The sequence below is a fragment of the Lissotriton vulgaris genome, chromosome 12 (genome assembly GCF_964263255.1).
Source record: "Lissotriton vulgaris chromosome 12, aLisVul1.2, whole genome shotgun sequence".
NCBI classification, from domain to species: Eukaryota; Metazoa; Chordata; class Amphibia; order Caudata; family Salamandridae; genus Lissotriton; species Lissotriton vulgaris.
The window spans coordinates 705,122,756-705,148,568 of NC_141700.1; the positions used below are offsets into that span (position 1 = coordinate 705,122,756).

Below are 25,813 nucleotides of genomic sequence, written 5' to 3' on the forward strand. Positions count from 1 at the left end.
AGCCAAAAGAATGTCATAGCCATAAGGCAGGTTCTCCCACAAGAGACCTTTACTTTTTCTGGGTTTGTTCCCCTCCATTTGGAGTGTTATTTCATATAACCGATGTGGGACACTTACCCTTGTATCTTGTGTCTCCACCATGATGTGTTCATTTAACTCTGCTGTCGCCAGAAATTCCATCAGGTTCTGGCAAGCTATTGTTACTTCTGCTGCGCTGTCTATCATTGTCAAAGCCCATTCCCCGTTCAGAAGTTGAGTCCTCAGTATTCTTGGCATTTTCAAACTTTAAGACCTGCTACCTTCTTTTTAAATTGACGTTTTGATTTTGGGTAGTCTTCTTTTTTGATATTACAGTCTGAAGTATGAGGTGTGTCTCTGGGCTTTGTCAGTTCTTCTTTTCTGTGTTTTGACCGTCCTTCCCTCTCTAAGTTTTTTGATGAACCCTGAAAGGAATGAGAGAAACGTGTATCAGTCACCAGATACCCGTCCGTTTTTTTATTTTTATCACCATTGCTAAGGTTATACCTCCTTACGGAGGGCTCCTGTTAAGGAGACCCACCCCTTGATTATGATCTATTCTCTCTAGTCTTCTGTTTTTTATTATCCCATTTCTTCTAGGAAGAATCAGGTGCTTGCTTGGTGTTATCTTTTTCAGCTCCACCCATGAGTTGAGGTTTTGTTGCTCTAGCTCCCAAACTATCTCTACCTAATTCAGCCTAGGTATCTTAGATAATTTTAGGTAATTTAACCTCCTGTTATAAAGGAGTGAAATGTCTCAGGTGTTGGCATATTGCCACTGCTGCTGCCTCCCCTTTTAAGTTTGCCAATATAATAGTGGATACCTTGGCAACATTTTCTAACAATTTCATCCCCAAGTTCTGAACAGGTTCTGCACCATACTTGTTAAGTAATTGTCTTAATACATCTGTTATTACTGCTATTGAAGGGATAACATGAGTTCTGGTATAAATGGCAGGGAAAACTGTACCCAAAAAGGTACAATCCTCTATCTGGGGAGCTATCCCCATTGGCAAGCAGATTGTTAGCATTCTGTGTTTTTCTTGAGGGTTTGTGTGGAAACACTGCCTCTAGCTGTGTAATTTTTAGAGCTATCCAGAATGGCATTTGCTCACTTCTAGTGGGCATTTAACCCATAACTCCGTTTAGCGTTTGTAGAGTTATTTCAATTGCACACCCCTGACCTTGTCCTGCTGGTGTAGCTCATTGGCTGTAGTGCGAGTGTTCTCATCATAAACTGTGCTCAAGTTTCTGTACAGTTTTATGAATTCTTTGTGTAGTGGATGTAAGACTGCCACCAGCATTGTGTCAATGTCTTGGTGCGGTGTGTAAGCCGCTATTAACACCAAGTGGCTTCATATCTGCTGAGTGGACCAAGACTTACTTTCTCTTTTGTGTGCGGGAGAGCGCCTTCAAACCAGTTTATGCGCTCCTGGTAGGTGAGCTGAACTTCAATGTCCTCGTATGGACAATATTCCTCTGGTGTTTCGTCTTCAGTGTAAGAGTGAAATGTATTTATGTGTGCATCTGCTTGTGGGAATTTAACCCATGGATAGAATACCTCTGTTCTATATGATTTATGTGCCTCAATCCTGAATGTTGCTGTGATGCCACACTCTTCTATTTTTAAAGTAAGGGCAGTTATGACATTTTCTAAAATGTTTATTTCGCCTTCTTGTTCTACTTCCTCCACTGCTTCCGCACATAGTGCTGGCACAGCAATGTCCACATCTGCCATTGTTGAAAAAGTTTCAAGTAAATTGAGATAAAGTTTTATGCACAATAGGAACTATTGGTCCTTCAAGCTTGAATAAACCTACAGCCAATACATAGGATATTCCTATTCAGCTGCGGCAGATTTTTCCCTTCTCACTCCAGACGTCTATGGGTGAATGTGAGTAGGGGTCTCCGAGAAAAGCACGACTGAACTACTCAGCTTGGACTGCTGAATAAGAACCAAAGCAAAGTTGGCGGGTCATGTTGTGTAGTTCCTATCAACCTATATAGGATTTGCACGTTTAGGCAACATAGACTGTGGGATTGGTGTACAGACTGATTCCAGACACCCCACCGGGTATGTTCACCTGTATACCAGCTAGTTCACAGTGCCACTACAAACTACCCTTACCAAGGAGAGAATAGTTCTTGTTGGCAACTATCAAGCATGACAAGTCTGCCCCATCAGGGATTGTGGAAACAGTACAGTACTTTTCGCTCAGTCACTCATGCTAACTTCGTCTCCGAGAGATACACAGAATAAACGTTGGGGACATTTTAAAAAAGCATTTATTGAACCAGGGTCATTCTAGTGTAAAATAGGTGTGCTGAAACAACCATAAGACAGAAACAGATATAAATGATTATAAGGTGATTTTAAGCACCAACAGAGTAAATACATGGTAGATTTCTACCATAGTACTATAATCAATGAATATATGCATGCATATAAATACATGACAATAATAAACTAAATGTACCTAAGTGTACCTACCATGTATTTAGGCGTAGAGCCAAGAACCCCCCTAGGCTAAGCCAACCCCAATATCTGAAGTGAGAGACTGTGGGACCCCGTCTTGGTCTAGAGATGGAAACCCTGCGAGGGATGTCAGACCACAGCAAGCTGGAGTTTCTGCGTGCAGGAACCTCTGCGATTTGAATCAGTGTGTCAGCATGGAAGTCTTTCTCCTCTGCCTGCGCCAGCAAAGATATGGTGTATTAATACACAAAAGGTATGCTCAGGGGTTCTACCTTGCTGTGTCATGTGGGTTGAGGCTGAAGGAAGGTTGACCCTTATACATAGTTCTTATGCAGAAGATGTTAATCCTGTTGTCATTCTGAAAATCCCCATGCATAATAAATTAGGCTAGTTTTCTAGGAAAACACAACATTTATGCAGCACCTTAACTAGGTAAAAGGCCAATACCAAAACTGTTATGTAGTCCAATGGCAGGGAAATGTAGGTGAAAGGTTAGGTTACAATCCAGGCCTATATTGGGGTACATTACAAAACATAACACTCCTGACTTACATGCGCCCCCTGTTTAACAGCAGCACTGGGCTGCTGCTTACTTGACTCAGCACAAACCTTAGAAATATACTAATATATGTATATATAAAAATTAAATGTACTAAAGATTAATTAAACTTAATTGAACTTTAGAAATGTCATCTTTTTTAAAGACATCTTGCAGCAAAAGTTTAAAAGTATTAAAATGCTGGATAAATATTCAAAAAGAGCATTTAATTAGCATGCAGAGTCGTTTCACCTTAGTACATCAGATTGCATCAGTGCATTGAGATTTTTTTTTTTAAGTTGTAGTTTTCAAACATGAATTTAGAAACATTCATTCTATCCGCCATACTGACAACAATACCATTAGTGTACTAAGAGGCAAGTCAGTTGTTATGTGAACTTTTTGGGTTGTCTGGGTTCCTTTTATACATGAACAACATGATAGTTAATAAAATCAAACACAGGAAAAGGTTTTGTATAACACACATCCCAAAGGCATGTACTTCGAGGTCCTCAGATGTGATAATGAAGAAATGGGAGGGGGGATGTAAAATAAAACAATTGCCTAGGATCACACTGTTTGGTTACATAGAGGAACCAGGATTAATTCTAAGTTTTTGGATTAACATTGTGCAGTTCCTACACTGGGCATACACCTTTAACTTTACACTTATATTTATGACTGGGAATGTTGCTTATTTTGTTAATGATATAGAAAGAGAAACATGCATCCACATAAATGGGAAGTCACATAAGTCAGCCACCTGTCACTCTAAAGTAGGGTCCAGGGAGTCAGAAGCTGTGGGTATCACATCACAGATAGACAGGGCTGCCCCTGCTTGACACACCATATGTCAGCCTTCTTCTACAAGGCAGACGTTCCCAGGCTGGATCTCATTACTTGTATATGTTGAATGTCCACACTCAGATTTTTATTACTTTGTGATCGACTTTTATATCAACAGTTTGATATTCCATTCTAATAGCTTATATCTTCTTGACTTGGTAAATTGGGCAACCAGAAATCCCTTGGCATCCTCTGCAGTTTTTCCAAACACCACCAACCTCCTAGACAATCATTATGATCCTTATAACAATTATTTTTCATTCCATGCTTCTATATGAGCTAATACTGATAGCAATTGGATGTGGTGCAACCAACCAACAGAGAAGAAATCAGGGTGTACTGTGTACAAAAACGCTTTAACTATAGATTTATTATGATGATATGTGGAAGCCGGTGGGTGGAGCAGATGGGTTGGTATAGATCCTGTTGGTTATTTATACAATATTCCTTACAGAGACGTGCTCAGCTCTTTTCAGAACTGCAGGGTGATGGGTAAAATCTAATATGAGGAGAGATATGTGAACACTGATGCTCAGGTGGAGGCTTTACTCTGTCTAGAAAGATTTCAAATATCTTTCTCCATCACTAGCTGCTCTGTTGCAACAACAAACCTATTTAAGTCCTTGCAGAAGGCATCAATTGTGGGAAATACAACTTTCTCCATTAACAGGAAGCAGACCAGAAGACCTTCATCGATCTCTTTAGAAATTGCCATTAATTGAGCAAGGAAATGCATCTTCACAATTCTTGTGTCAATGCCAAAAAGATCAACGTCTATTTTGTGACAGCCGCCTTCTAGTGGCACTCTAATTGCAGGGGTTCCCAGGCTCAGGACGTTGGGTTCCTCTGGGTTGTCAACCATCCAGGTGATGCCTTTGGTGAGGAGGTATTCCAGGTTGGGTTTCGTTGGCAATACTGGCAGCCAGTTTTGGATAAGCATCTTTGCTGGCAGGAGTTTTTCAATTACCGTCTGATTCGTACAAACCCTCATCACATCCTTTGCCTCCAAAGTCACGGGTGGCTGGAAACACTGCCCCTCCTTCTCCATTCGGGAGATAAGGACATGGACCTTTTCTTGTACTTCCTCAGCCTTGAACATGAGTGACAGTACAGCCTGGTAAAAAGCAAAGAGACCATTGTACAAGTTGTTTGAAGTGGAACAGTCCGTACAGGCTCATTACATACACTTCTGCATTGTCAGAGCCACTGCTAAGCACATTCCAGTCAAACAACTATCTACAGCAAGCATCGCAGTCAAATAACTTATCACTACACTTCACGGGACATTCAAAAACCCTCTCTCTACACCTCATGCCACAGGCATGTATCTCTTATCACACTCCTTTTGTGGCCAGTTTTCCATACTACAGACTCTCCTCTGCTTTTTCGATTTTGCCATATCCCCTAGAAGTCTCAACCTTCCTTCTCCAGTTTTCAAACTCCCATGTTAGCAATCTCCCCTTCCCATTTTCAGGATTCACTAAGCGATAACTGTATCTCGTAAAGGGGGCTGTCTTTTGGAATGGCTGCCACTGGAAGCATGAACTGCAGACCTATACTAGATCTTTCAGGAGTGGAGAGCCTTCCTCCTGTTCTTGCACTGCCCCTGTGCCAAGACATTCGGAGACTATATTTGTGTGTGAGTAGAATTCTACACGCCTGACCTTGGATGCAGTCAGGGATGAAATACTGGTAGACAATTCCAGGGCATCTTCAACCATTGTCAATCTTTCAAGTCAGTTTCTTCTACCATACCTCTATTTTCACTTTGTTTTGTCGGTGGCAAGGGGGGTGAAACATCCTGCTTGTGGCGTAAACTATTGGTTTTGTCCTTAATTGTAGCTGGTGGTTGCCGGTGTTAGAGGGGTTACCAACACTCATTTTCCCCCTGAGCCAGAGAGGGAAAAACAAACTGAGGAGGTAGAATGAAGGAGAAAAATAAGTAAAAACAGTCTCAAGAGGAAAAAACATGAACCTGCAAGAGTGAGTTAAAAAGGGCAGGGATGTCTGGAAGGGGATTAGAGAGGCATAAGATATATTGAAGACTGTGCAGCCTTGGTAATTGGTACACTAACATTTCATTGTGCCAGCAGCGGGCTTCTGACCAGTGCTTTGGGCAGCAGCACTCATTCTTTAACAAATTAGTCACTGCTTTGGACTGCATGAAATAAATTACTGCTACAGCACTATCCTCATCTGTGCAATCCTGCTGAAGTGATAATGTTGGCACCTGGCATTTATCTTGTCCCTGACCTCTTCACAGACTTCCATTGTGAGTTTGAAGGCCTTCTCTTCCTTCCTGTGTTTTGGTGGAGGAAGATTATGCGTGTAAAAGCTGGGTGGCCTCTTAAAGAAAAGCTCCCCTCATATTCAATGCAGAGGTGTCAACACTTTTGTAATTGGTCCTCTAGGAAGAAACTACACTAAAATGAAGGGGGAAATACAGGCAGATTTAATTTTGAAGTTACGTCAATCATCTGAATTCCCTTCTTTGCACATCCTTACATGAAATACTTATATTCTTCTCCTTTGCTGTCACCCTCTCCAACTCAAACTCCTCTTTAGCACTCACCCTCCCCTCAAAGTTGTAAACCCTTCTCTATTGCACTCATCTTCCTCTGTAAGAGCTATATACTCCACTTCTGAACTCATCCTTTCTAATGTATGAAGTACCCCCTTCTTTTCTTTGCCCACTTCCCATTTGCGGAGCATCCATTTACATCTCGTGTTTGAACACACATACAAGAATTAATTCATAATCTCACATAATACGCACCTCCCACTCTTTGCTCCATGCCTTCCATATGGAAAATATCTTCTGTTTCTGTGCTTATTCTCCTGTGTAACAAGTGTAGGAAACCAGGGCTTTTTGCAGATGCCCCCTCCCTTTCTGCCCCAATTTGGACTACTAGATGCTGGATTTTGACTTGGATCGTGCAGTGAAGCCTGCTAATCAGGCCCGAGTATCAGTCCTCTATCCCTAAAACTGTTATGTGTAAATTGGCAACCCCAATCGACAAGGACTTGACCCCCCTTATAAGTCCCTATTATATGGTACCAGTGGTACCCAGGGCATGGCTAGTTAAAGGGTCCCCGAGGCTTGCAGCACTATTTTTGCAACCCTGAGAGACCCAAGTAAACTACTGACAGCAGGCCTACCGCTGCAGACTGTAGGAGCAGTGCAAACTGCTCAAACCTGACTTTGCTCTCACAGTGTGTGGCAATGACAATGCACTGTATTTAATATATGCCTGTCAACCCTAAGGAAGGTCAAATAAAGCCTAGGAGGTAGGATGCATTATATCAAAGGTGTGGACATGTAAGTAAAAGTTAATATGTCCCTTTAGTGGCCTTTACCATTAAAGAACACTAAGTGTTAGACAGTCTTGACAATAACATGGGCTGGCACGCAGGCATGCCTTTTACCCCTGTGGGTTCCATGCAACTCGACCTGCAAGTGACTGATTGTCACTACCACTTTTTCCCATTGACCGCAATGCAAAAGTTCAGCAGTATTGAATTGGTGCGATTTATGTTGTCTTCTAAAACCTATAACTTTGGTTATATGTATGCTATTCTGTAAGTTTTGGTGTCTAAATTAGGATAAAAATAAAATGTATTTTTATAAATTGGTGCCGGATTACTATTGAGTCATGTCAATTATTTATCGTCCATGTTGGTGCTCTGAAATGTTTAACACATGTTCTTCTAGTAAAGCCTGCCTGCTCTTTGCCACTATAGCAAAAAGAACAATTGATGGGAAGAATGCAGAACAATGTCATACACTCTCCCCAGTACAGAGATCTGGGCCTAAACCATAGTTCTTTTGCTCCCCATGCCAATCCAGTTTGAGCCCAGCCATATGAAAATCAGTCTTGACTGTGCACCCAATGGGAACCAACCGTCCAGCCCGAACTGCCAGGCTGGCCCTCCCTGGACTTGAAACGAGCATCCTAGGCCCGGTTTCGGGGTTCACCCCTCATCAGCCAGGATAGCTTGACTCCAGTGGCATGGAGAGCATGGGACCCCCTGTCTGGACATAACCGCCCCACTCAGGGTGACAAATGCAAAAAAAGAATAATTGGACAGAATGCAGAACAATGTCATACTTTCAACTCAGTACAGAGATCTGGGCCTAAATCCAACATTTCTTTGCATATGGCTGGGTCTAAACTTGGGTGGCATGGTGAGCAAAATAACTATGGATTTAACCCAGATCTATTGACTGGGTGTGAATGTTTGATTTGCTCTGCATTCCTTCCATCATCTGTGTGTCTTTTACCTTTTCACCCTAAGTGAGCCGGGTATGCCCAAACGTGGGTCCCGTGCTCTCTGTGCAGCTGGATTCAAGCTAGCCTGGCTGATGAGGGATGATGCCTCAAAAACGGTCCCGGGATGCTCCTTTCCGTTCCCAGGAGGACCTGGCTTGGCAGTTCAGGCTGGACTGTTCCCATGAGGCACATGACCAAGACTGATTTTTATATGGAAAACTAGTTATAATGAGCACTACTCAATGTGTATTATGAAATTAAAGTCAAATCCGTCTTCTCTCCACTCCGTTGTTTATTCTTGAGATAGAGATATTTTCATCAAAGGTCATTATTCATCCTTCTTTTACATGCTACAATGTTCTTCAAGTAACCATAAAGGGCCAACACGTGTTTCGTCAGATCTGAAGCTTCCGTATCTCTGACTTCATAAGGGCTATGAGAAAAGAGACAACAGATTTCTAAATCTGTTGAATGCGATCACCTTCACCAAGTCACCCATGTGTTCGGTGATCTCCATTTGATTGGTATAATTCCAAAACACTAACACAAGTTGTCACATAAATGACCCTGGTGATGTGTGTGCCACAGAAAGAGGGAACTGGATACAGTGCAATAGGTATTACATAAAAAATTTACATGAGACATTACTAATCTCATCTAGTGTAAAAGAAATGTCCACACTGCAAACACATCATTATTATAAGTGCACAAACAAACATAATCTATTATGCGTAGTAGATAAATCACCACCAAACCTGTGACTGACACCATCTATCTCTTTAAGTGTTCAGGATAGGGAGCTCACCTCTCAAATATCTCTCTAATCCAAACGTATACAGATAAAATAGTTTCCTGTGCAATCTATAGCGCAAAAGCGTGAGAATCACAATCCAGATACCATAGTTTCAATAAATTAATACAAGATACACAAAGTCCAACCATAATTATATGCAAAGGTCTTACCGCTATTCCTCTCTAGTACTCTATTCAGGACACTTCGTAACCAAAATGTAATCTTTCTGACCTGTAAATAATATAAATCTATCAGAAGACTGGTGTGGTACACATCATACCCATCAAACATATTATTCTTACTCCATTTATCCCAATGTTAATGGTACCCATCGCCATTATATCAAGCCAACAAAGGTGGTTGTATGGTGGTTATGAGTAAAGTTGATTATGATAATGAGAACTTTGAGCAACTTAGAAATAATAAGTGTTACATTAAATTGAGTAGTAATCCAACATACGAAATCACCAGCATCATCAATGGTCACTTGAAAGATTGGCGTGATCGTGAGCTTGTAAATGAGGATGAATATAGGTCCCTAGTGGTGGATCGTCCTAGGTTTCCTTGTCTGTATACCTTGCCAAAGGTGCACAAAACTCTCCAATTTCCTCCAGGTAGACCCATCCTTTCGGGCATTGGAAAGTCTCCCAATATGTTGATGTTTATTTGCGACCACATGTATCAAATCTACCCTCGTATATACGAGATACTAAGCATCTGTTAAATATGTTGTGTGATGTAAGGTGGGAACCAGGTATGATCCTGGTATCTTTTGACGTTGTCTCACTTTCCAATAATATTGAAGATGAAAAAGGGTTGCATGCACTGGGATATTTTTGGGATAAACGGCAAGTGGAGTACATGGCTCACTCTGAGATGTTGATTGAGATGTCAAAGCTAATTACTTATTAACAACAGGTTTCTCTTTATTGGAGAGTGGTATAAGCAACTATGCGGTACTGCGATTGGGATTAAGGTTTGCGCCGGCTTTCGCCAACCTGTTCATTGGCTGGTTCGAGGCGGAGCATATCTGGGGACCTCACGGCCATGAGTGGATTGACAACATACATTATTGGGGTTGATTTATAGATGATTGTGTAATGATCTGGACAGGCTCTTCCCTCAAGCTAGATACATTTTTTTAGTTTCTTTACAATAATGACCCCAACATGGCATTCACCATGACTCAGAGTAGACCAGAACTAGTGTTTCCGGATGTGCAGTTTTATTTTTCAGGTGATCAAATCCATAGTCAGAATCACCGTAAACCCACCTCGTGCAATTCAGTGTTGCATGCTGATAGTGCTCATCCAAAGAGTCAAATTATTTCCATCCCTTTCGGCGAGATGCTATGGACATGTAGAAACTGTAACCAGGAACACACATTCATCTCTAATCTGGAGGACATCAGGGAGCGTTTTCATACTAGTAAGACACTCTTACCTGTAAGGTGTCTTGTTGAAGTTCGCAGAGATGCTATGTGCCAGACTTCCCAAATCCCTATCGAACAACCTGTGTGTTTAGTAACTACTCACTAGGCTACGCGATAAAGTTAGGGAGGAGGAGCCGGATCTTGAATGCTACAGATGTCCTGTTGTCGACCTGTGAGGCAACAAGAGTTAAGGAGGATTAAATAAGATTCTAAATATGAATGCTAATCATTACTACTCTATCTCTAGACTTTATTCTTAGCAGATGGTGTTTACATTCTCCTACCTGCGATTTGTAGGTGTGTTGCGTCACGTCTGTGTTGTTGAGTGATGGTTGAAGTGATCTCAGGTGTGATGAGTGGTTGAAGACTTGAAAGGAGTTGAAAGAATGCTGTCTCCACAAATGATGTATGAAATGCCTGTAAAAGTTGGCAACCCCTAAGAAACTGTTTAACTGAGGAAGGGCTAGGCCAATTTAGTACTGCTGGGATTTACTTTGGGTTCATCTCTATTCCTGCTGGACTAAGTATGTAACCTAAAAAGTCCATTTTGGTGACATGGAACAGACTCCTTTCTAATTTTACATACAGAGAATGTTTTAAAAGCTGTTGAAGAATAGCGCGCACTTGTTGAACATGTTCAGCAGTGTCTTTGGAATAAATAATAATATCCTCAATGTAGACCACGCAGCATATATCCAAGAAATCGCCTAACACTTCATTAATAAAAAACTGAAATGCTGCCGGGGCATTACAAAGTCCGAAGGGCATTACTTGATATTCATAAAGACCAACTTTGGCCCGGAATGCTGTCTTCCATTGGTCTCCCTCTCGAACTCTTACCAGATGATAAGCCCCACGTAAGTCCAGTTTTGTTAAAATAGTGGCATCCTTAATTTGGTCTAACAGTGTCGGAATTAAGGGAAGTTGGGGGGTATCGATTTTGATGGTTATATTATTCAATGCTCTATAATCGATACACGAGCGCAACTCTACCCCCTTTTTGGGTATAAAAAACAGTGGAGATGATACAGGAGACTTTGAATGACGGATAAATCAGTTAGCAAGTTATGCATCCAAATATTCTCGGAAATGTTCATTCTCTTTTTCAGTGAGGGCGTAAATACGACTGCATGGTAATGTTGCCTCTGGCATCAAATCGAAAAGACAGTCGAAATCCCTGTCTGGAGGTAATGTGTTAGCCTTTTGAATAGTCGGTAGGTCCACCTACTAAGAGTAATACAGTCTTTGAATTTCTTGGGGAATCATAACCTTGTATCTGATGTTCTAATGTTTGATGTGGAAGACACTCATGTTGACAATACTCTGAATGAAACAGTATGGTTTTCAGTACCCAATATATTTTGGAGTTATGTGGAACTAACCATGGTACTCCTAGAATGAGGCAAAACAATGGTGCATCAATAACGTCAAATGTTATTTGTTCAGAATGTTAAGTAGAACATGTCATAAGGAGAGTCTAGTCTGTTGTTGTATCAAACCAGACGTGAGTTCCTTTCCGTCTACTGCTCTTACGATTTCTGGATTTTTCTTTCTTGAGGTTTGTAAACCTAATTCCAATAAAAATTGAGTATCTATGAAATTTCCAGTCGCTCCCTAGTCAATGAGAGCATCCACAGAACAAGCTTGATTAGTGTTTGTTAAGGATCCTAACAAAATCATTATACTAAGATGATGGGCAGCTAACTCTGGTGTAGTAGAGGCCAAACTAGTGTGTTCACTAGACAAATTGACCTCGCCCTTTGTCGAGTTTTCTAGTTTTCCGACGGTTGAATGACAACTACGTCACTTGACTTGGTCTTTACCTTAGTTGGTTTATTTGGACATTCTTTAATTAAATGACCAGGTTTACCACAATAGAGGCATTTATTCAATTTCCTTCTTTTATCCTTTTCCTCTTTAGTGAGAGGCCTCTGATTGTTCCTATCTGCATAGGTTCTCCCATGTCGTCTTTAGGTGTAGATTCTCTTTTAGAATTTGACCTGTCCTTATAAGTGAATACTTTGTGATCTGATCATCCAATGTGGTCAGTCGGCCCCTTTTCACCTTTTCGTTCTAACAAACGATGATTTAGTTTTACCACTAAATCTATAAATTCTCTGGGGGGATCTAAAATCTGAGTTACCATTTGTTTAAAATCATCCTGCAACCCTCCGTAAAAGAATGATGCTCTCTTTTTCTCTGGCCATTCTGCTTCTATTACTAGTCTATTAAATCGTGAGATGTAATGTAACAAATCTGAAGTTCCCTGGTTTAAGTTCAAAAGCTCATGATCAGCACTTTGAACAAATACGTGTTTCGCAAATAACTTTTTCATGGTATTTTTGAAACGTCTCAGATCATAAAGAATAAGATCGTCTCGTTCTAAAAAGGGGACGGACCAAAGAGCAGCATCTCCCCCAATATATGAAAGAATGAAAGCTACCTTTGAAGAATCATCTGGGAAAGCGTTCCGTTTTGCTATAAAATGCAGATGGCATTGATTCATAAAGATTGTGAATTTAGAACGGTCTCCATAAAAGCGCTCTGGTGGCGCCAAAGGCACAACAACAGGTGTTACTACTTGAATTTGCGTAGTAGGTGAAGAAGAACTAGATTGCAGATTTTGCAGTGGGTTAAAACACAGGAGGTTTCAAAATTGGTTTAGTTATAGAAGGCCCCCAGACGGTGGAACTGCGTGGTGCAGATGCTTGAATATTTGCTTGAATTTCTGACATATGCTTCCTTAAAGCTGCGTTTTATGCTTATATATCTGTTAAAATGGCAGCTATATCATTAAACAATATTTGTGAAGAGGGGTCCATCGCATCTGGACGAACTAATAACCGTGGGCTTAGCCTTCTGTCAGACTATTAAGACACTCTTAGCTGTAAGGTCTCTTGTTGAAGTTCGCAGAGACACGATGTGCCTGACTTCCCAAATCCCTATTGAACAACCTGTGTGTTTAGTAACTACTCACTAGGCTATTCGATTAAGTTAGAGGAGGGGCCGGATCCTGGACGCTACAGAAGTCTTGTTGTCGAACTGCAAGGCAACAAGAGTTAAGGAGCATTAAATAAGATTCTAAATATGAACGCTAATCATTACTACTCTATCTCTAGACTTTATTCTTAGCAGATTGTGTTTACATTCTCCTATCTGTGATTTACAGGTGTGTTGTGTCACGTCCGAGTTGTCGTGTGATGGTTGAAGTGATCTCAGGTGTGATGAGTGGTTGAAGACTTGAAAGGAGTTGAAAAAATGCTGTTGTCACAAATGTGGGCTTTCTCTGTAGTGATAGTTATATATATATATATATCTTTCCTCGGGTTTTAAATAAGCATACTACTTCTGTGTTAACTTTGAACAAACCACTTACTTATGATATTCCTGCTAATCTCTCACAATCACTCACATCCCTTGGCAATAAAAAAGATTGGTTAAAGATACATATACAATAATCAAAAGAACACAAACATTTGCAGATAAAGTCTTTCTGGTTTTCTATTCCAAAATCACTTGTGTAGAAATGCCCTCACTGTTTTTTCCTTAATTCAGGCAACAATGTTATTTTCTCCCCCAAAAATTCTTTAAGAGTTAAACTCAATAATGCTGTAACTTTCTTGCGTTGGAGATCATGGCTTATCAATTAAAAAGTACTTAGCTTGTTTATTTCTTTCCTCTCCTTAGGTGGACCCAAGGTTCCTTTCAAAAGACTAACGACGAGAAGAAAGCGCAGGTCGGAGCATCCGGAATCAGGTGCTGCTCCTATCACCGGTGGAAGGCTAAGCACCTTCTAGAAGCTGGGCATGGCTATTTATAGCTTGCCACAACCGGCTGACTGCTGAACGTTAAGACGCAGCATGTGTTTTCAGCGCACGCCGCCGGAAAGCCTGAGATTCCTTTCTGCTTGGTGCCTGAAACATCCCGCTTGTTTGATACTTAGAAAGTCCGAGTTTCTGTTTGCGAGCAGTGTAATTCGAGTGCCTGAAACCTCACAATATCTGAATACAACACGTACAAAAGCAGAGTTTAAAAGATCGCTTTTTGAACATTACATGAAGCACGTATAGCCGCAATATCCTGCATATAAAATACATTATAAACATCACATGTTTTCCTGCAATTATATATTAAACAATTGGAGTGCTGGTACACGGGAAAGGGGGGGTTATATTGGGCAACATTGAAGTTTAGTTACTAAAAAAAACACATGCTGAAAGGGAGTGTTTAGTCTTACTGAAGTGTACTAGGCGGTTTCATGACAAGCGTTTCCTTAAACGAGGTTACAGAAAGGATGTTGTGAATTAGGCTGAAACTAGATCATTGAAACAAAAATGTATGAATACATTGAAAGATAGAGCAGACACCAAATAAGGAGAGTACTGTGAGACTGGTCACTAATTATCATCCCTTCTCCCATAGATTGTATAACATATTGAAAAGACATTGGCCCCCTATTGAGAATGGACAGGGACCTACAGAGTCATGCGAGAGAACATCTCAGTATCACGTATACAAAAAGCAATTCAATAAGAGGGATAATAAGCACAAGCTACCCACCCCCTTTGAATCCAGAAACATGGCTAAACACTATGACTATTGGTTTGTATAAGTGTGGGCACTGCAGTATGTGTATGTTGGCCGTGGATGTCATTCAGGATTTCAGTTTTAATGGTTCGTCGAGTTTTAAAATCAAGACCCACATCGACTGTATGACAAAGTATTAGTGTACACACTTATTTGTTTTTGCGAGAGGATATACGTTGGCAGTACTATCCGGCCTATGAGAGAGAGAATCATGGAATATTTTAGAGCAGTTTAGCAATGAGACATAAGGTATCCGATAGCTCAGAACATGTGTGACTGTACTGCTCAGGGCAAGCATCTGCAATTTAGATTCCATTGTCTACAGATGACACCTATTAACCCTAGAGGGGGTAATAGGGAGTTGAGGCTGAGGCAGAACGAGGCATGCTGGATAATCAGGGATGTGAAATTCCTATAGCCTGACGCCTAGGACATATTGTTTGGGGTCACGGGCAACACGTTTTTATGTTTATTTTGTCCTTGGGACAAGTAGGCCCAACCCCCAACAGCCCAAACCCTTTGGCTGCCAGTTTGCAGTACCACATTATGGATCAGAGAGGACACTATCTGCAGTTAAGGTAATATTTTTGTCCATATGTTAATGCTTTTCAAACTTGTATTTAAGGTTCATTAATTGAAAGCCTTCATTATTAGGGTGAGTGCTCTAATTAAATGTTGTAAGCGCCGACTACACTGCTGACAGTGGTTCCAGTACGAAAATGTGTACACACGTTTTCAAAGTTTAGCAAAATGAGGCTATGTATAATGCTCCCAGAATGGTCTCTGATTTGATGCAAATATTTGCAAAACCCTGAAAGCAAGATTGATGATTGTTTGCTTTCAAAATAAAATATTCATAAAAAATTAAAGCAGAAAAAAACATTTAGCTAAACTACTGTAAAGTTTCAGGTACCCTTTCTTTGCATCATCATTTAGTAACATGTGTTGATGCATGCAAGTGTTTCCCAAAAATAGTCATAACAGAAAATCAGTGTAACCAGTTTCAATATGATTATGGGAAACAAAAACAAACAAGCATTGGCAAAGCCAGTGAGTCTGAAATTAGTGGTCAGCTTTTTAGTTCTCTCAATGTGTGGCTTGTTTTTGTAAAACCTTATTGGGGTGCGAGCTGCAAGGCCTTCACCATTAAAACAAACATTGGCAAAAGCAAAAATAGTTTTTTGCTTTCAAAAAGCCCACACTGCAGCAGTAGTTACTGGCAATGAACAAAAATACTTTGTGTGCCGATATGCTCCTTGTGAAAGAACAGAATGCTGTCATCTCACAGTGAAGCCAGCTGAAACAGAACTTTAAGAAACAGAAAAGGTCACGGTCAACGCCAGACCATATTAGGGGCCCAATTATTAAAGAAAGAATCAAAAGTGCTCCCAAGGTACATGTCCTTGCATTACGGGTAGTTATGCGGCTTTCGTGAATTCCCAAGAATTTACAGCAGTAGGACAATAAATAGTACTCCTAGAATATATTTGTGAACTGCATTTTAGTATGGGCAAATATGCATCTGTAGATTTGCTCATGCGAATATCTGAGTGTTTGCAAGTTCACTTTCCCTTTAACCATTTTTTTCCAAACCCTGGAAGAAGGATTACGGTTGCCATTGTCAGGAGTACATTTCCAACATTGCTCAGTATGGGAAAATATTAGAAAAGAGTTTTTGAAACCCTTAAAACATGCAAGTTAGTAGGTTTTCTCCGACTCAAAAGGGCACTCTGACCCTGGAACTATTGCTTACCACTACCTTCAGCCCCAGTATGTAGATCTGCGGAAACATGGCAACATAAGGAGATTGCAAGTATTCAAACACTACTATGGTATGATCCCCTGCATAATCAAGGAGGCTATATCAGAACTCTTATATAATGAGATTGCTGCCATAATTTGTCGCTGCAGTACATGGCACCAAGTGGGCAAGTGGATTTTGTTACAGGACAAGTAGATTTATTAAGCAACCTGCCCCATTGACAAGTCGATATTTTATTGAATTCCATACCCCTGATAATGACATTGAAAGCTGTAGAGCGTGGGCTCAATATAGATCATGAAATGCAATATTTTCTAGGTACAGGATATGAACAGGAGTGGGTTAACGTAGAAACATTGAACATGATGTTGACCACCTGAACCTAGAATTATGAAATGTGCAAACACTAGGGTTGTATAAATGAAGGAACAGCATGCTGTGCTAGGTATTTTGTGTAAGTACTCATAAATGTATAAAAAGGAACAGTATGTTGTGCTAGGTATTTAGTGTAAATACCAAGGAATGTACACATTTGTATGTAATTAGGTTAGACATAAGGGTACTGTTAGACCTGACATCATTGGCTTGAGCCTCTCCTCCATTTTTTTCTGTTTGCCTCCTCTGTTTTCGATGTTTTTGCTGGTATATCGCTTTGGGCACTGGGCCACTGCTGATCAGTGCCACAGTGCAAGTGCTCCCTATGTAAAATTGCTGTATTGATTGAATTCCATGTTTGGCTTATTTGGTTTACTATCAGTCCCTAGTCTAGTGCACCAGGAGTGCCAGGGCTTGTAAATACAAATGCTGCTCGTGGGCTTGCAGCACATATTGTGCCACCCACAAGAGCGGCCTAGTAAAAGTATGTCTAAAGGTCTGCCATTGCTAGACCTACGTGCAGTCTGGTACCGTCACGCTGACTGCGCAAGTACACCTACTTGCCAGTCCCTAAACCTTCCCTTTCCTTCATGTTAGTCACCCCTATGGTAGGCCCATGGGCAGGATGCATTGTAAGCATAAGGTAGGACAAGCCTGACCAAGTTGGCATGTCCTAATCGTGAATTACAGCCATATTCTTTTTTCACTATTGTAAGGTAACCTGCTCTCCATTAGTTAGAATGAGCTGCCAGGATTATTAATGCTATAATCCTAGCTGGCTCGGGGAGCATGGTGCAATGTCGAGTTTGGTATCCCTGAACTCGGGGTTTAATCACGCATCCATTGGTGTGGATGGTTTTTGGACTCTGGGTTTGAAAATAGCACTTTTAGAAAGTGGCTATTTTCTTGTCTAACTACTTCTGGTTTCTGCTGGTTTGGTGTGTGTGTGTGACAGGAGCTGGGTGGCTCCAGAGGTCTGAATGAGTCAGTGTGGGATGAGTGGGACATTTGCATTGAGAGTAGGGGAAGAGTAGCTCCTGATAGCCTGCCCTGCCTGACACAATGCTGGCTCCACCTCCTGCCAGGTGACTGATGGCTCTGTCCCTGCCAGGGATGATCCTGGCCCCACCTCCTACCAGGAGGCTGATAGCTCTGCTCCTGCCAGTGACAATGCTGGCTCCACCTCCTGCTGGGCGTCTGAGGACCCAGCCCTGCACAGTGAATAGGCCAGGTGCCTCTGCCTGGCTACACCCACAACAGACCCAGGATGGGGGGAATTTCCCCTGCATGGACAAAGGGATCAAATCCAAAAAGGGGTATAAGAGAAGGACCCCTGAACCAAGAATTTAGATCACTTCTGACAAGGAACCCTGAACCAAGGACAAGAAGCCTGCTGATCCAAGGACTTGCCTACCCCTTCTGCCAGTGTGCTGTTTGCTGGGGGGAATCCTGAAGTGCTTCTTTATTTTTGCCAAGGAACCAGGAGAGAGGAACTGTGTGTGTACTCTCAAGCTTTGCTAAAGAAAATCTCCAAGGGCTGGAAGAGTGCCAGCCTCCTGTTGAAGTCACAGGGCTAAAGGACTTCATCTGCTAAAAGTGCTTGTTGCTGGAACTTGAGAATCCAGCACCTCTGAACGAATCCAGCAATCTCGACGCCGACGGACGCCGCCGAATCCAGCTCGACATCGTGAGTAACGGCTCCAGTGTCCCGCTTCCTCAACGCCGGCCACCGGGCCCGATCGACGCCAGCAGCAACGCCAGTGAGTAGTGAGTTCGGCTCCAGCTCCAAGTGACCTCGTGTCTGCACCGCTGCTGTTCGCATCGACTTCGAGCCCTCTCGACGCCGTGAGCACTGCTCACTCTTGCAACTTCATCATCGACGACGACACCGTATCCTGCTTCACCTCGTGAGCGCTGCTCCTGCCTGACATCTGTCGACGCCGCTGCAGGTCGCCCCCGACTCCGAGGCCGGATCGACGCCGAAGACGTGACGCCGGACATCTCGATGCCGCTGGTCATCGTGTGCTTCGCTTTTCCAAGGTACTGTGTTGTGGGGGTCTGTGCGACTCCGGGCTCGACGTAGCGCTCCTCGCGGTCGACGCCGAACCTTTGGATTAACTTTGCCTCGACGTCGTGTGACTCCCGTGTGGGTTACATTGTTGCCAAGAACTGTGATTTAACTAAGAAGAATTGCTTTTGATACTAAAGACTTTTGTGCTAAGAAGAACCTACCTTTGAACTATTATTTTTCCTTCCAAGAGTATTTATTAAGTTTGTGGTATATTTTTGTCATTATTTGGTCTTGTGCTAAGCCTTATATAAAAATCCTTATTTTTATAATACTACTGTGTTGTGTCCATTTGTAGTGTATTCACTTTATTACTGTATGTGGTCATAAATGCTTAACGCACTGCCTCGGAGATAAGCCTGTCTGCTTTGCCAAGCTACCAAGGGGGTGAGCAGGGGTTATCTAAGTGTGTGATCCCCTTGCCCTGACTAGAGGTGGTCAGCCCCTATTTGTCAGAAGTGTATACTTCTGCCAACTAGAGACAGCCAAGTCTAACAGGTACCAAACAGTTTTTCTGTTTTTCTCTTTTTCTGGATGATGTCACCTCTCAAAATATTTGTAGTACTAGTAGCTTCCGTGTTTGAATATGAGGTGTAAGGTTATCATGAATGAGATGGATAGCTGCGAGATAATGAGGTTTCTTTCTTTGCCCACATGGTCTCTCATGTTGGCCAGGTAGTGGCTTTTAGGATATACAGCAATGATTTTTCACAAATTTTTGAAGCATTCAGTAATTGAGGAATCTGGCTAAACTCAGACTGAGTTTGATATAATAAACATTTTTACCACATATTTTTTTAGGATTTAGGATACTATTTTAGGCAAGGCGAATAGATCATTAATATTTGTTTTTTTGCATGTTATGGGTAATACGAAAGTTTTTCGGATATAACAGTATGTGGTATGAGGAACGTTTTGTAATCTGCATTAAAACCTGTTATGCATTTGTAGGCATTTGGCTTTGTGATTGTCATGGGCAGTAATAAAGTTTTTTCGAACATATTGTTGTGGTGCAGGTGAGACGAGTGATATCATAACCTGCATTGATCTCCGTTCCATTTTGGAAGGTAGTGGCGGCCATCTTATGTAAGATAGGTGTTGGTTTTTTCAACTATGAATACGGTGATATCGAATAACAAAGAGCATGAAACTCCAATTTTAAGATAGACATTTAGAAACTCCTAACTGCAGTCGATTTTTGGGAGCACTTTACAGCATCTTTTAGTGGTACCTCGCTATAAATAGGAGATTCCCAAGAAGGCGCCGGGGCAAGACCCTGGAAAGATGAGGAAGGAGCACTCTCTGTAACTCAGTGAGTACTGGTAATGAACTTTTAGTGAACAGACTACACTTAGATAGTTATTCGGTGGACGATTGAGACATCGGGTAGCATTTGCCAATTTTGAATATAACTTGCATGTCCTCGGTACCACGGAGTTTTTAAAAAATATTTAATAGTATTTTGGACACAGTTTACGTGTGCATCATAATGCTGTTTTTTTTTACTGTACTACTAGTTCCGATTTAACGGACAACTGCCTGTAGGATATCAATTTATATCGGGCAGATAAAATAACCGTCACCGATGTTTAGCGATTTACATGAATCCATACGTCCATTTTGATATAATGGCAATGGGTGCCATTAACATTGGGATAAATGGAGTAGGAATAATATGTTTGATGGGTATGATGTGTACCACACCAGTCTTCTGATACATTTATATTATTTACAGGTCAGAAAGATTATATTTTGGTTATCGAGTGTCCTGAATAGAGGACTAGAGAGCAATAGCGGTAAGACCTTTGCATATAATTATGGTGGAACTTTGTGTATCTTGTATTAATTTATTGAAACTATGGTATCTATTTTATCAGTATATGTTAGGAATAGAGAGATATTTGAGAGGTGACCTCCATATTCTGAACAATTAGAGAGATAAATGGTGTCAGTCATGGGTTTGGTGGTGATTTATCTACTACGCATAGTAGATTATGTGGGTTTGTGCACTTATATAATTATCATGATGTGTTTGCAGTGTGGACATTTCTTTCACACTAGATGAGATTAGTAATGTCTCATGTACATTTTCTATGTAATAACTATTGCACTCTATCCAATTCCCTCTTTCTGTGGCACACACATCACCAGGGTCATTTATGTGACAACTTGTGATAGAGTGTTTTGGAATTATACCAATCACTTGGAGATCACCAAACACATGGGTGACTTGGTGAAGGTGATCATATTCAACATTGCAAGTGTGATTTAGACATCTGTTGTCTATTTTCTCATAGCCAAGATGAAGTCAGAGATGCGGACACATCAGATCTGACCAAACACGTGTTGGCCCTTTTTGGTTACTTGAAGAACATTATAGCATGTAAAAGAAGGATGAATAATGACCTGTGATGAAAATATCTCTATCTCAAGAATAAACAACGGAGTGGAGAGAAGACAAATTAGACTTTAGTTTCATAATACACATTGAGTAGTGCTCAGGATAACTTGTTTTCTGTTGTAGGACGATAATTATCTGGTCCGTTTTTTGTGGGTATAAGTGGCTGCCCACTTCCTTGGAGCACACATTCTGATATTTCTGTATTTGACTGTGGGTATTACGAAGAACCTTGTGCATAGAACCGTGCCACATTGAGCTATGGTTGTTCTGATTTTCATATGGCTGGGTCTAAACTGGGGTGGCATGGTGAGCAAAAGAGTGGTGAATTTAACCCAGATCTATTGACTGAGGCTGAATGTTTGATTTGCTCTGCATTCCATCCATCATCTGTGTGTCTTTTTCTTTGCCATTCCAGGACAGAGTTAAGGGTTTATTATTTCAAATCCTAGGACCATTTTTAGGGTTATCATGATAGTATTGCATGGTGAGGACTAGCCCTTCACACCACGTAATACTACACCTTACTACAACAAGTATGTATCTTCCATTCCCCTTATAAGAACATCTTATCTTAAATAATACCCTCCCCCTTTAAGAAGAATCTACTGCCCACACCTGATTCCACTCTCTATTAGGAGGCTCTCCATCGCGGTTCTTAGTTAACCATTTTGTTTGAGGGTTGTTAATTATTTTCTGCTGTCACCCTAGGCGTGGGCGGAAAATTCGTTCCGCTCGCGGATTTTGCGGATTTTCGGGAAATCCGCAATCCGCGAGATTTGCGAATTTCCCGCAAAATCCGCAAATCCGCGAGCAGCGGATTTTGCTCGCACTGCTCGCACTGTTCGCGTGAGTTCGCGCCCCGCGAATAAGTGCAAAATTGCAGAAATACGATCTTAGCAAAACTGAAAGTAACTACTTACCAGGTTCAAAAGTTCAGGCTCATCATTAGTAGCCATTTCCTGGAGTGCTTCCTGAGGGGCCCCTCCAGAGTTCAGTTGCCAGTTGAAACTATTATGTGACCCTGCTCTGAACCTCAGAATAGTTACACATATGCCACAAAGGTCCTGAATTACAGCTAAGGGAGACAAGCAGGAGCCAGGCTGGAAGTTAAAATCCATTAATCAGCCCCTAATTCATTATTGTCAGTTGGGGCAGGGCAGGTGTTGTAACTAATTTTGCAACAATGAAAGCACTTAGCAAGTGCAAAAGATCACTAATCAGGGCGCACTAAGGAAGCAGGTGCCAGCTAAAAAAATATTCTGTGACACATGAATCAGCCCCAAATTAATTCAGGTCACTTGAGGCAGGGAAGGTGTGCTTTGCTTTGCCGAAAATAATGTACACTGGACAACCAGAGGGTGTGGTGATGAAACAGAGGGTGGCATGGGTGGTCCAGAGGGTGGCATGAGTAGTCAGAGAGTGGCAGTGGTGACAGAGAGTGGCAGTGATGAAGAAGAGTGTCCCAAACAGGCTGGACACGTAAAAACAACAAGTTCGCGAAACTTGCGACCCGACAGGTAAGTTCGCAATTTGCGAAAGTGTACAAAACCCTCGCGAACTGGCAGAAACACGGGCGAACACAAACAAATAAAAAATCCGCAAATTCGCGGGAATTCGCGGATTTTGCGGATTGCGAATCCGCAAATCCGCAAAATTCGCGAACGCGAGATCCGCAAAATTCGCTCATGCTTATGTCACCCTCATCTATAAAGAATTACTGCTTTGCCTTCCTCTGCTCTTTCCTGAAATAAGAATTATATCTTGCTGCTGTATGGATCTCAATTGTTGGATGGCTTCAAGCTATCCACTGCCATAGGGCATTTTTTAAACATAATTTTTATTGTTTAAGACACACATGCTTGGCTAACTCACCCCACTGATCCTCTAAAACAAAGTGTGGGTATTTCTTAACCCCTAATATGCTGGAAGTGTCCTAATTAAGTTCTTTTAGCCGGACATTCAGTAGGAGTTTTTAGTGCACATGACACCCCAGGAAACTAAGTGTGATTCAGAATGCAGTGGTGCATCACGGGAAATCTCAGGAAAGCATGCATGAGTACTGTGGTCTGCACTAGAAAAAACCTAGCACACAGACTCATCTGCCTGCCCTCAAACTCGAATTCTCATCTCTCATATGCAATTTCTTTTACTATTTAGCTTTAAATTCCAATATTTTAACTCCCTTTATTATTTCTTGGCCCAGTATGCCCCATAAGCTCAGCCTCTCACCTTAGAATGCAGCAGTCTGTACTTTAAGAGCATGCCTGGGGGAGGGTCTTGCATTCTCGTTAATCTTATGACTTTTACAGCAGGGAACTCAGACTTCAAAAAGTCCTGGACATGATCCAGCATCAGTCGAGTGATGCCTCGCCCCCTCTCCCAGGGCGCCACCCTCAGACCTTCTGTAACAGCAGTGCTTCCACCATCCACCAAGTAGATCGAGTCCAGAGCGACCTAAAACAAGAGACAATCAGACAATCAGAGAAGGAAGAATGGAGGCCATCACACAGGAACAGCAGGGAGACCAAATCCAATAGTATTGCTTAGTCAGTGAAATTCTATCTTTTTTGTTAGTGAGCCTGAGATTTTCTGACCAATATCACTGTATAGCCAACTAAAACAAGCACTGGCAAAGCCAATAATTCTGGCGTTGAACACTAACCTTTTGGTAATTTTTATGTTATTCTCTCATGATTTTTCTAAACCTTTATTGTTAGAGGAATAGGCTTAGTCAGTGAGATTCAGGGTTTGTGAGCCTGAGATGTCCTGACTGGAGTCTGAGATTTTGTGACCAATATCGCTGCATAGCCAAGTAAAAAAGAGGAGGTATGGTGAGGCGGGAATAGGGGGTGGTTGAAGGAATAGATATAGTGTTAGTGACCTGAAGGATTCCCACGTGATAAGAGTGCTTGTGAAAGAGGTCAATATTCTGAAATATTAGCAACGTTTTAAAAACCCTCCAAATCAATTAAAGTATATGAAAGTGTGTGTGTGATTTATACATATATAAAAAAAACTTGAGTAATATTCCCAATAGATTTGTATGGCAAAGAGACTGCGGGACCTGCAGGAAGGGCAGACCCAGTGCTATACAGAAACATGTTGAATGGAAGCTGCAGACCTGAGACCTGTAGGCTGCACTTCGATTACTGCAGAATCCTATCAGTTTTAGGAGTCAATGGCAGTAAAATGTGTGCGCCCACCACCATAGTTGCTATATGCCACCATTTCTCAAGGAGGGCATCCTAGTGCCTAGACTGCACTAAATATTCCATGTGGGCCACCCAATGCTTTGGCCGACATAATTGATGATCGAATGCCCATCCCAATCTCTTCACTTTCAAACCAAACTCTGAGTTTCACTTTCATCTCGCACTCTCTCATATTTGTTTCTATGTATCAGTTTCTTCCATCCTCACTGTCGCAGCTTCTCTCAAGAGCCCCTCCAATTACTGCTTCTACCCCTGGTCCCATCCTCCTTTCTGTTCTTCTCATTGCGCTCGTATATTTTTCTTATTCCCTCTGCATTTGACCTATTTTCGTTATCTGCTCCCTCTTACACTCCATCTCTCCACTTCCCCTTTAATCTGTAAATCTCCCATTTTCACTTCATTCTCTTCCTTCGTATTTATCTTTCTTTTCCACTTCACTTTCTTCCCAGTTCATCCTTCCTTATTCTTAATCATTCTTTTTTTTACTCATTATTCCTTTCATCTTTCTTTATTTCGTCTTTCAAAGTCCACCTAGCTTCCTGTCCCCCTCTTCCTCTACACACGCTTCACCTTTCGTACAACTTACTACATCTTCTCTCTATCTTTATTCTTTCTTTCAAACTGGATTGGGAGTCCGTTCGGCCTCCTGTGAGACACCACTTGCCAGGAGGTTCATCTGCTTTGTGAATCTTGGAAACACTGTATATGCAATTGAAATCATTAATTTTAACTTCATGGATTGGATTCCCACCCTTCAGACTGGGAAAGGACAAACCAAAGGAGCAAAGTCAGAACTGACCAGTCCACTCTTGAAGGCCACTAAACCTTGCGTCATTCCAGCCACGAATCTCCAACTCAGCGAAGACCCAACTAAGAAGACAAATACACTTTGGAACCATGCCTGAAGCATGATACACTTTGAATGTAATTTAAGGCAATCAATACAAGGTTTGGGCTTAGAAGTACTGATATAAGAGACTGGACTTCAGAACTTTCATTTATATAAAAAACAAGAACTTAGGCATTGTCTGCAT

General features: G+C 41.6%; 1 protein-coding gene across 1 annotated transcript in view; it reads right to left on the reverse strand.

Moving 5' to 3' along the window:
* Positions 1 to 3,240: 3,240 nt before the first annotated feature.
* LOC147678049 (histidine N-acetyltransferase-like) overlaps positions 3,241 to 25,813 on the reverse strand; it is a 64,591-nt gene continuing 42,018 nt past the window's right edge. Inside the window, exons 2-3 of the mRNA XM_086945943.1 lie at positions 23,797 to 24,021; positions 3,241 to 4,992 (exon numbers count right to left, since the gene is read on the reverse strand). Coding sequence (XP_086802069.1) covers positions 4,444 to 4,992; positions 23,797 to 24,021 — 774 coding nt within the window. The 3' untranslated portion in view covers positions 3,241 to 4,443. The remainder of the gene's footprint in view (positions 4,993 to 23,796; positions 24,022 to 25,813) is intronic.